Below are 12466 nucleotides of genomic sequence, written 5' to 3'. Positions count from 1 at the left end.
ACACCAAAAGCCAAATAGCCTCAAATCAACTTTCCTCGACTAGATTCTGTGCAAAAATTAAACTCTCCAACTGCTCAAACACGAAATTGCATAAAGATCCACAGTCTCCTAACAATAGCTGAGACGTTAAACGATGAAACCTGATAAATTTTTACACACGAACGAAAATCCTCCAAAAACTAAGTATCCTCGAATCAACTTCCCTCAATTAAATTCTGCCTAAAAATCATTATTTTTATTAAAAATTAAGCTCTCCACCCGCTAAAACACTTCGTGGCCGCCATGGGGGCGGCACGGAGGTGGCCTTGAAGACAAGGGTTAATCGTCCACGGCCCCGGAATAGGAAAGTTTCCGGGAAAGTGGAAAAATCGTGTCGACGCGCGGAAAAAAACAGTGACACTGGGACTCGGTGGCAATACGTTCACGGGTGGATAGAGTTTCGCCGGAGGGCTGTAAGGGATTAAAAGCGAGGGTTTGTTGCGCGGGAGAGGGGGTTTCAGACGTGGCTCTCGCGAGAGGGTTGGGGGGGGGGGGTTGGTCTTCCTCGTCGACGTCGTCGTTTCGCCGCGTAATGCTCGTGTCACACGAGCTGCCCGAACTTTTCGTGGAGATTCCTATCGGGCTCGCTTGCAAAGTGTCCGATCGATACGCCGACGAGCGAGATAAAAAGGAGGAAAGACAAAAAAAAATGGAAAAGAAAGAGAAAAGACCGCCGGAAGTGACGAGGGAGCTGCGACACAGCCCACGGGCTTCGAATTCGAGCGACGAATCCGCCCGTGAATATTATCTTTGAATTTGAATATCGAGCCCGATCGGATCAGCCGCAAAGGAAACTGATCGAGCCGGGTCTGAGCAGCCAGTGCTCGTTCTACTGTACACGATTAACGCGTTCGCTGCTCAGTCGCCTCCTGCAAAAGCGGCGAGAAATCGAAGTTCCCGCGACCGGGAAAACCGGAAACGCGATTTTCATTGACTTTCTCGAATTTTCCCGAATTTTCCCGAATCATCAGTCAGTTTATGAAATTCGAAAAATCGTTAACGCCAATGCAAGAGCGCTCCTGATTTATTTTCAATATAACTACACTCTTTAGGAGACCGAAACAATTTTTAAAACGAAAGAGACTATGGACTTTAATGCATTCTAATCTCGTTACTATTACTAGTTTAATGGGAAGAACATTTTTAAACAGCGAAGGAGATCATGAAATAGAAGGAAACGTTCACATTAATGAATACTTCAGAAGTTGCTAATTTAGTTTTGCTCAACGAGGCCGTTTATCCTCTTATTCTAGGTTCTATGAAATTATCTGTTGAAATAGAAATTCATATGGAAGATCTATGATGTTCTCTGGTCTATTTATGATTTATAACTTCATCTGGAATGAATTTTTGAGGTGTACACTCACGAGAGACACCCAAAATTTAGCTGCATGTTAATCGAGTTTCGCTCAGTTTGAATAGACGTTAACTGACACAGATGTAGACGATAATAATTGATAAGAATATATGTTGGAAATAAAACACACAGTGTCTCTCTGCGAGTCTATTTAATTTCTTTATCAAATTAAGATTAATTGGACATTCATCTGGCAGTAGTTTTCAAGAGAATTATATCCTTAATCATATCACATTATAAAGTCTCGACTACCATATATTTCAATAGTACATAGACTGGTATAATAAGGAAACAATTATGATAGCATAGTAAATTGATCATATGATTTAAATAGCATATACTCAGTATTCAGAAAAGTTATGCTTGTGTTTCAAAAAGAGAAAGATCAAATATAAGAAAGTAATTATAGCATAGTAAATTGATCATATGATTTAAATAGCATGTAGTTGGTATTTGGAAAAGTTAAGCTTGTGTTTCGAAAAGAGAAAGATCAAATATAGGAAAATAATTAGGGCATAGTAAATTCATCATATGATTTAAATAGCATGTAGCTGATATTTCGAAAAGCTAAGCTTGTGTTTCAAAAAGAGAAAGATCAAATAAAGAATATGATTGTGATCGTGTAGTTAGTTGGTCATATGGTTTAAATAGTGCATAAATTGTGTTGACGGTAGTTGAAATGTTTTTGGAGGGGTTAATGACGAAGTAGGGGAAACAATGATGACAGTAGGGTAAATTGGTCCCCGGTTGATGCACAGCATTCGTTTGGCAGAGTTAGATGACTGAGTCGGTGCGAGAGCAACCTCGACAGTGGAACGAGAAGCCTTCCGTCAGGGGGGAACAGTTGATTCGAGAGGACTAATGACGCGGCGAACTTTCTTTCCGCCTTTCGCCTTAAATTGACTAACGTAATGGAACAAGTTTCGCCGCGGCGGTAACTTTCAGTCTCGAAGTTCAAACCGTGCGCTGCGGATACACGATAAATCGTCTGGATCCCGGGCTGCGCGATTCCCGCCCCTCGTCCATTGTCCAAATTTTTCCCAAACCATCCCCTTCCTCCGAAAAACCCTACAAAATTCATTCAACTACCAGACATTACAAGCTTCGAATTTATACATTCCTTTAAACATCCCAATGAAGAACAAGAACAAATCATTGTAAAACCTGAACGAGCGATTTATTAATTTATCTGAAGGAAATCTTTGGTAAATTAATGAAAAATATATTTTGTTGCATCTTTTCTACTTCAGATGATGAAGGCTACATTGAAATAGATTATCAGAAGAATTAATTTTTAAGCCCAGGCGAAGAATTGATCTCCAGATCTTTTTATCTAAATGAAAGTTTCGGCCAACGAAAGAGAAATAGATAGATCGGGTTCCATCTTTTATTCTAGGAGGTGAGGACGAGGTTTTATCTTTATTCAAACGTGCAAGTAATTTTCTATACGGCCCAGGATTCATTCGAACGTGGAGATAGATATCTTCACCTTTTCGAATGAAAGATGAAGGCGATTTATCTTGCATTCGTGACTATCGGATAAAGTATAGTTTCTCAACGTATTCCCTTGAAAGATAACTTTCAGAATTCTAAAAGGATACGTCAAAATTATGTCTGGAAATTTCTCAAATACAGACGGTTGGTAGGGGTTGTTGCACAAGAAATAATCCTAGAAAGAGCCATACCGACTGAAAAATTGTAAGACAAACAATATAACAGATATACCCTTCGCTCAACGATCCCGAATCATTTCTCTAATTCCTGTGACTATACGAAAAGGAATGCAACAACCCCAGAAGTACTAATCACAAATTTTAAAATATGATGGTTCAGTTGAGAAGGGGTTGCTGCACAAGAAAGAGAAATTCGAGAGAGAAAATTGTAAACCCGACAGATTAAAAAATTGTGAAACAAAAAATAAAACAGATTAATTCTTCACCGAAGGATCCAGAATAATTTGCCTAATCCCTGTCGCTATAAAATCATTAGGCTAAGAGGGTCAGTTGTTCCCATTCAAATTCGCAAGGAACACCCTCGGAAGCATTGAAAGCCGTCGTTTTTCTGTTGCAGAAAATCCTGCTACCGTTGCGTCGTCATTCACGAGAAGCACTCGAACGTTCTCCAATACAAAGAAAGTAAGTACAATTCTGCCAAAACCATTGCAGAGTATCTGTTCCCCGTTGATCCTGCGCCCCGCCCCCATCGCTCCAACCCCCGTCGTAGCAGTTGTTTCGCGCGATCGATAACGATTTCCCAGTGGCCCCGAGGAAATCCATTCATTAATTAGAATGCCGATCGGTAATTAAAAGCTCGAAGATGACGAGAAGAAAACCGTCGACGATTCTGTAGTGGGAGGGGATACGGGGCGACAAGGGGTGGGGTGGGGGGTATAAAGGGGAGAAGGGGCGCAACACGGCTGCCGGAATAATTCTCCGGGAAGAACTTAACGACTTTCGTTCGTTGTGCAAACGGGAACGACCGGGGAATGGTGGGATCGGGGGTTGGGGGAGGGGGAGAGGGACTACAGACTGGCGAAACAGGAGAACGGTTCTGCTAATTCCGAGACGGGGGCCTCGTTTACAACGGGAAAAGAAATCGAGAGCACTTCGCCGGATTCTATCGTGCAATCAGCCCCGCGCCTCGTTAATACGCCGTCAACGGAATGGATAGCGAAGTTTCTGCGACGCGATAATGGCTCTCGTTCCGGATATTTATCGAGCATCGTCTTCGCGTGGGATACAGGTTATTGCGCGGATTCGAAGCACCGTGGTCCGCCAGACCTTGAATTATCTCCGTTTGTTTCAAATTTATCCACCGGCCGCTGGGTCCGCTCTGACCCGCGATCGTCATTGCACATCTTGCGAACGAAGACTCCCCGGTATTTACTAGGTCAACAATGTTCTAGGACTCATGAGATTCGCTGTCTATTCGTTCCGCCGACAAAGACGTCGAATTTAATAAATCCTCCCCTAAGTAGTGCAACAAAAAGTCGCACAATGGTCGCACCGGAGCAAGACGACGAGGTCAAGAGAGCCCCCAACGTCCTTCTGGCCGAAACGCTCGCCTCTAACAATAATAACTAGCATCGTAGACGGATGCAAATCGATAGTTGAACAATGCTGGACGGAGTATCGAGTGCAGTATCCGCGAAAGGAACCGGTGAATTATAGATCCTCGGGTCGCTGCTTATGCTGACCCATATAGGGCTCGTGGATCCTACGGAAGCTGCGTTACTCGCTAGCAAGAAGCGTCTTGACCCACATGTCAGACGATAGATCGAGGGCGTATTAAATATTAGAAGGCAGCCGCTCTCTGTTCTTACGAATAGAACAACAACTTTCCTCGGCAAAACGAATCTATATCTCTCTCTTTCTTTTTAGAGGAGAACGCTTCGAAAAATCACTAGGCACGAGGCAAGCTCCGAGGGAGGATTTTCGGCAAAATCGTTCAATCCCGTAGGGTTTTTAGCCTACTTTGACGCGTCTCCGCGCGTGGGGGATGCTTTCACCCTGTTACGATCGTGAAACGTAGTTTCCTCGTCATTTTATTCGTCTCGGTGTTACTCATAGACGATGCGGTTACCCGGTCCTGCTTCTTTTAAACCTCCTAACGACACTTTGATCCTCCGGAAATAAGATGTACGGCTTGCGAAAAAAAATCACACAGAAAAACGGGAACGTCTGTGCGCTGTGCACTTTCTTCGCTCGTGGCTCTAACTCGAATCTAATCTGCATAAATGCAGACAGTATTGTCTCGAGAAAGAAGCTGTATAGGTAATGGTCTGACCCAGATAATCGTGCTATCAATTGCTAAACAAATTGCTAAATAATTGACATCTTGTGCGATCGAGAAGCCTACGAGTGCCCAGAGTAGACGGAAGAACAGAAATTTCTATGTAAATTAACAAATGACATATTTTATGTTCGGAGTTCATGTCCGGAGCGAAATGTCAATATTTATTTCTTCCTATTAGTGCGTTAAACATTTAACGCTCCAACGATTGTATATTGAAGTAGGGACTCTAGCACGTATTCCAGAATTTGTTTAGATTTCTTGACAGTCTAGAACAGTAAAAAATTAGTGATGGAAACGACCCAGATTACCCAGGGAAAGAGGGCGAATTTCAATTTCATAGTATGTTTCACCCTATTCCCCTCAAGCTCATGTATCTCGGCAGAACACCCCTGTAACTCTTCGCGGTCCAACGTCTTTCCTTTCTTTTACTTCAGAGCTTGTTATAAAATTCATTAATAGAAATAAATTCATCATTCAGTTCATTAATATTGGCATAGCTAGCGCTCTTAACCCCTTGCACTACTATTTATTTTGTGATTATAATGATTAAAAGTTCTTCATCGTTCAGAATTTCATAGGAAAGAAAAAGATAGTTTATATTCATTGTGTGCCCGTGTTTTCTCCAAAGGATATGTATCAACTACAACAATATAGAATTTGATTTCGGTTCAACACGTTAACTGCCACATATCATTCCCAGAGATTCTTTCAAAATCAGAGTAATTTAATTAATGAAAGTGAAACTAGAAATTTCAAGTGTGTTATAGGGGATGCTGTTTTAACCCTTTTGAATTCTAAAGATCTTAATAAAATTCGGTTTATCTGGATATGTCACAATAAAAATGAATGTCTAAACCTAGTCAATAATCACTGTCAATCATATGTGAATGACATCACAGCTAACGTGTTAAAGGAAATTAATAACATACGTATTTATTAGACTCCGTTCAGAATCTGCATCACGAGTCTGACTCGATATTGTAGGGCAAGGGGTTAATCTGTTTAGAACAAGTAGAAAACCCTAAAATTTTCTACCGTGTAATCGTGACATTGTTGACGAATGTGGTGAGAATCAATGAAATAAGGAACTATCGGACGTCGAATCTGGCCCAACATAGAATCGCAAAGGGTTCTAACGAGTCACAAAGGAGAATCAGAAGGAATCTCTAAATTTTCTGTTTGGCGAGTTACCTAACGAACCGTCGTCGTACAACAATTCTCGCAAGAATGGTTTGCATGATGGTCGACATCCCCGGATATCAGCTGGTCCGATTGCGAGTAAGGATCTCTCGGTTGAAAATAAAGGAAGGTAGCCACGGCGCGGCGCGCCGTTCATCCAATTTTATTCGGGACGTCGGCATTCAGGACGCAACGGGCCCGTGTATCACCGTCATCAAGGAAGTCCGCAGTTTCCATTCATTTGGTAGCCTCAAGCATGACGAGCCTTTTCCCTCGCGCGCGCGCACGCACACACACACTCACACACGATCCCTTTATTTCCACCCCCGCGATCCGCTGTCACCGACCGTCCGCATCTTCCCCCGTTTTCCACAGAAACGACCCACATTTTCCCGCACGCTGACGGTTCGAATGCAGCCTGCAGGCGACGGTATCTGCGGTGTGACACTATGCAGATTAAAATCCGATAAAAAAAGCGAAAGAGAGAGAGAGAGCATCCACGGGTGACATAGCGAACGTGGATAGGGGGAAGGAGTGGAAGAGGGAGACTCGAGGGACTTTGACAAATCGTCGAAAAATGCGGATGCGAGACAGCAGGGGCGGTACCAGAGGTCGGTGCCCCCTTCTTTTTTACCCTGTGTATATCGGGTACACCCTCTTCTTTCATCCACCGTTTGGCTCCGATCCCAAACTCCACCTGTCGAGGCGTTGTTGCTTTATCTTTCGCTGTACCGCGCGATTCAGTGTTGTTCGATCGGATTTCGGCAATCGGTCGCACAAACATGATTCTCCCATGGTTGGGTCGATGGGGGTTCAATGGGGTTCGTTGCGGGGAAACCTTTCGGGATGTTTGGCGACGATTTTGGGTCCTTTAAGATAGTGCCATTTATTTTTATCCTCTCCAACCATTCGCCGGCAATGTTCTTCTTCATTAACGGGCATTATTTTTTATTATTGTTGGAATTTACTTCATAAATAGAACAAAATTTATCTGTTATTTCTTTAGAAGGAAGGATCGTTTGAATCGGCTTTTGATATACATTGTATCTGCAGTTAATATACATTGTATGTTGTCCCCGGCATGGGACCCTCGATCCTCAGTTGTTCATATTGGACTGTTCCTCCTCTGTTTTCGATTTCTTGATTCATTCGCGACGTTGCTCTCAAACCGTAAAGACGTGTCTGACAACGCGCTTTTAGAGAATCTATTGAAATATAAATTCTATTTCGTATACAGATAAAGAGTGTGATTTTATTATATATACCCATATCCCAATAAATATTTTACTATTCTAAAAAATCTAAGAAAATTGTGATTCGATCAAATTCTGAAATCGACGATGAAACCTATAGGGGCTGATTCTACTTCAAAAACTGAATTGGAAGTGTAAAAAGAATTTTTCTGATATAATTCACCGTTTCCGAGATAATCGCGTTCGAAGATTCTCCGGTTGGCTGGCTATGGCTGGCCGTTTCTACTTACCGCGAGGATGTGTACTTTCAATGTCAATTTTCTCGAAAACGGAGCCTGGTGTGAAAAGAAGTTATCACACATTTTCCCTCGGTTTTTCACTTAGAATCACCCTGTTGAATTCGATTTCAAAAATTCCTCTTGACAAAGCTGGAAATTTTAATTTAACTTATATTGTCCGTTCGAACACCTCAGAAAATATAATATAAAGTATATCTTGAAATTCTGAGGTTTAAGGGAAATTTCGGAATTGTGGAATATGGTGGTCTTTAGGATAGAGCCATTTATTTTTATCCTCTCTAACCATTCGCCGGCAAAGTTCTTCATTAACGGGCATTATTTTTTATTATTTTACTATTCTAAAAAATCTAAAAAAATTCTGAGGTACTCGTCACTTTCCCTAACCTCGCCTCCAACTTTAGGGTTACTTTAGTAATTGCGTGGATAGATGTGAGTTAGACCTGCGAGTGATTGGTCGTGAGGGGAGTCTGCAATTAAAGGTACAGATTTATAGATGTGAATCAAATCTTCCCGTGCAGAAAATATACAGGTTGTCTCAGTATTGATGCTGCTCCGTGGAGAGGGTCATTCTACATGAGAAAATACGTCGAAAATACGGAATAAACTATCTCGTTTCAGGCTTCGAAATCGACGTTGGAAATCCGTCAAGTTTGCGTGCATTTGTAAGAAGTAGAATCAGTACGTCATGATCAGACACGTGAGACGATTCCTGTTCAGTAGCCCCCGTGTTCGGCGAATTTTCAAACTCGATTTTCTCGGATACAAGGCGTCAAATGAAAACAATTCATTCCATATTTTCTCGTATAGTATCATCCCCTCCACGGTTGTACCACCATTACCGGAACACCCTGTGTATCTGTGGTGTCGCGTCGATTCCGGAATGGGGTAAAATCGGATCGCGACTAGGCAGGTTGACGGCGAATGATTGCAGGGTCATTGCTAGATGCAAGACTTGGCTTGCTGTTGGAAGTTCGGTGTTTCAAACAGTTCTGATATTGCTATAATCGTATAGAAATTAGGAAAGCTCGGAGGCAGGTGTGGTCTTAGAATGTTGTCTATGATTGGTTGAAAGGTGTGTTTTGGAAGGTGTTGGAAGTGGTGGAAAATTAGGAAGAGTAGGAGTAGATGTACATTTGGTTGGAGGCGGCTACGGCTATAAACCTATTTTCGGTACGCTAACGGTTCGCAGTTCAGCATGTGCTCGTCAGCTGAGTTTTATTCGGATTTCCGACTACTCTAAACTATGGTAGGTTCTTTATGGCGGTCATGGTGGTTGTGCCGCGGGTGGCTAGTCTAGTTGACCTTCACGGTCGTGCAGATGTCCCTTCGCAGAGGGTTTTTACGACGGAACAGTATCCAACTCAGAATAGTATTAATCTTGCGTACGATAAAGAATCGCGCATCTAATGGAATAAAAATCTCAAAATTAAACCGATTAGTGTAAGACCGAAAAGAAACACTGAACCCACGGTACACGGTCCAGCGTAAAACGGGAAACAGCGAAAAATCAAGAAAGAGTGTCGGCCGACAGATTAGAATGGCGAGCAACGCGGGACTATTTTCGCAACAAGCGGCAACAGAAGCGCCGGTCACCGGTGCAAAGGTCCCTGGTTAAGCCGCGCTCCCCCCTCCCTTCCAGAGCGCGGCGTCGTTTCCCCGCGTTCGTTAAAAAAGTCAACTCGTTTTCTCCGACGCTGTTCTCATTACCGGCCGCACGCGGGGGAAAATAAAAAAGAGGCGATTCTCGCGTGTTCCCTTCGTCGCGAGTTTTCTCCGACGCTCTGTCCCTGGAAAGATTTCAACGAACGTCGACTGCCATGCCCGGGCCAAGCAGGCTCGAGCCGATGGAAAGTTTAGGGTGTCTGGAATTACTGTCAGGACAGAGAGCGCGTTTTAAATTTAATTGGCCGCCAAGCGCCGCGCGAGCCAGTTTGTCGCGCAAGAGTTCGCGCACGGATAAGTCCGCTTCGGGACACGGGATTCCACTTTTTAAGCCTTTCTAATTTCTCACTCTCTCTCTCTCTCTCTCTCTCTCTCTCTCTCTCTCTCTCTCTCTCGGAACGTGCTTTGTTTTTTACCTGGATTACTTACGAACTCCAACCCCCGGCGTTTACGTTACTTCTGGCTTCAAAGTAAATGTATTAGGTGAAGTGTCTGATTTTCTGTACGATGGCTATGACAATACTTGGTGTACAAAATTGACTGACACATTTCCTGAGGGAACATATTCACGATTTAACACGTGGGGACCGCGGTTAGACTTTCCGTTCGGGCCCAGCCGGTCCTCAAGGACCGGCCACAGATATTAGGTTCATGTTACAGCACCGCGCAGGTCTGTCCTTGCATACTGATTGTGAGACTAAAGATTTCGCTTAGGGGACATCGGTTTTGTTCAGTCAATGCTTTAAGAGAAATACTATAATATTAAAAAGTTATTGGACAACGTGAACAAAGGTGTGGATATTTTAAATGTCACCCGTTAACACGGCCGAGTCTGGGTCTGAACGGAACGGCAAGCAAATCGGGCTGGGCACTTAGCGTGTTCAATAATTTTTTTTGTATTAGAAAATCTCCTGTGAGATTTATTATTTAAATAATGGAAAGATAAAATGCGTAAAGCCGATTTTTTGATCGGCAGAGTTCATATTCATTCATTTGGATTTTGCACTTCCATTCTGCCAGCCTTGCCTCGTTCATAATCCTATTACTTAAACAAATGGATCAATTTTTAATAGAATACTAGATAAAGAAAATGTTTATCCACAACCTAAAATGTAAGATTTTCATTAGAGAAGCTCGCGAGCGTTCACAGTTTGACAGAATAAAAGAAGAATTCCATTTTGTACATTTCTAAAAAGTTGAGAGATGAAATTTCAAAAAAATAAAGGAATAAAACGTTCGCAATGGATTCAGTACCGTTCCGTTTCGCCGACGACTTTGATTCAGCATCGATGTCTTAGTCTAACCATTGAATCGGCGAAAAACTTGGAGCGCTTCCATTCTCAAGTGGAGCTGTCGAGCGTTGGTCAGACACATTTGTCAGCGATTCAGGCGTGCCCCAATTACTCGATTCTTCTTCTATTTAGCCGGGTTGATTTTTCGATCGATGCCGACCGCGATTTCTATTGAGATTGATCACCGTCGAAGAACGACCCTTTGAGAGGTTAATTAATTTCGTTTCTTTCGCGACGAGCCATGAGCCAAGGATTTCGCGAGACCCCGAAGCAAAACACAGCCAGACAGGGAACAATTCGTTTTAATTTGCCTAACGTGGCCCTTTTTAGCGATCGTTCTATCCGTCGACCCCCCCCCCCTCCTACCCCATCATTCGTGACCGGGGGAAATAAAACGAGGCTAATTAATCAGCGAGACGTGGCTTCGGGAAAGGGCGAATTAATTATGTTGAAACGACGCGCGCTCGGACGAACCAAGTCGATCCTAATAACGAATAAATGACGATGAAAATTTTAGGAGAGCTCACTCGCCGGAGAAGGGGGAGTGTTTCGCGTTTACTCCGCGGAAAACGAAAGGGTGACACGGGACCGGGCATCCACGCGAGAATAAATAAATAAATGAGCCCGCCGAGCGAAACACCGGGGGAAACTTGGGAATAGGGGAAAGACACGACATTGCACTTTTTCCATTTCCACGCTTTGAAAATTACATTCGTTCTTTCCACCTTTCTGCCCACGGTTTTTTGTTGATTCCAACCCGCCCCGCCCCGCCCCGCTCTGCAAATAAATATCCTTCTATTTGAATAATTTTTTCCAAAGTGGCAAACGCGAAAATAAAGGTCTATACGATTATACTGTTTCTCGCGATCGATGCCAACAATTTTTATTCTGCATGAAGATCCTCAGTCCACTTATAGGTACAAGATATAAAAGTTAATCTACGTAATGGATTATACTACTTTGCTACCACTGCTCATGCAAGATAAAAATATTCTACCTGAATTACAGCAAACTGTAATGAAGTAGAAATTTATTTTCTTCCTCAACCCTTTTAAAATTGAAACTATAAACGACAGTTAGAAGAAACATTGTTCCCATTACGTACAGTTCTTATTTAACGCTTAGGAATGTCACGGACATTTAAGAAGCAACATACATGCGATAAACATCGATACGAGCAAGTTGCTTTTTTATCAAATCAACAGCTAATTCCTCGATCTGGACCACAGTGCTGCGCGCGGCGAATGGGTTAATAAGTGTAGTAGGTGGAAAACAGTGTAATAATACTTCTAAATTTTTTCAATATTCTTTAGCCACCTACTCATTTTTGTGATAAGCTGATAAAATCCGCAGTCTAATACTGAGCTATTGAATGATTTAACCTTTCCCGTGGTACAGCAAGAATGATTGAAAATCCAATTAGTAAGCTTCAGGTGGTTAGGGGAGGGGAGGGTATTAAAACAATTCCGTGCATCGTTCCGTAATAAATGTTCGGGCACCCGGCGCATTAACTTCCTCGCAGCCATAAGGTCTTTTCCCGTGGAAGTCGAGGTCTCGGGGGTTGGTAAAAGGGTAGCGGAAAGTGCGAAGGAAGGCAGGATGACGAATCCTCGCGGAGTAGGAAGTTCATAGCCGAAGTAACTTTCGCGT

The 12466-nt window shown here is 42.9% G+C and overlaps 1 protein-coding gene across 1 annotated transcript in view; it reads left to right on the top strand.

Moving 5' to 3' along the window:
* The window catches only part of LOC143353226 (uncharacterized), a 499638-nt gene that overhangs the window by 371011 nt on the left and 116161 nt on the right, over positions 1 to 12466 (top strand). Inside the window, exon 5 of the mRNA XM_076786388.1 lies at positions 3467 to 3531. Coding sequence (XP_076642503.1) covers positions 3467 to 3531 — 65 coding nt within the window. The remainder of the gene's footprint in view (positions 1 to 3466; positions 3532 to 12466) is intronic.

This window comes from Halictus rubicundus, chromosome 4, assembly GCF_050948215.1.
Source record: "Halictus rubicundus isolate RS-2024b chromosome 4, iyHalRubi1_principal, whole genome shotgun sequence".
In the NCBI taxonomy this organism is placed as follows: domain Eukaryota; kingdom Metazoa; phylum Arthropoda; class Insecta; order Hymenoptera; family Halictidae; genus Halictus; species Halictus rubicundus.
This window is presented reverse-complemented; position numbering and strand designations above follow the sequence as displayed.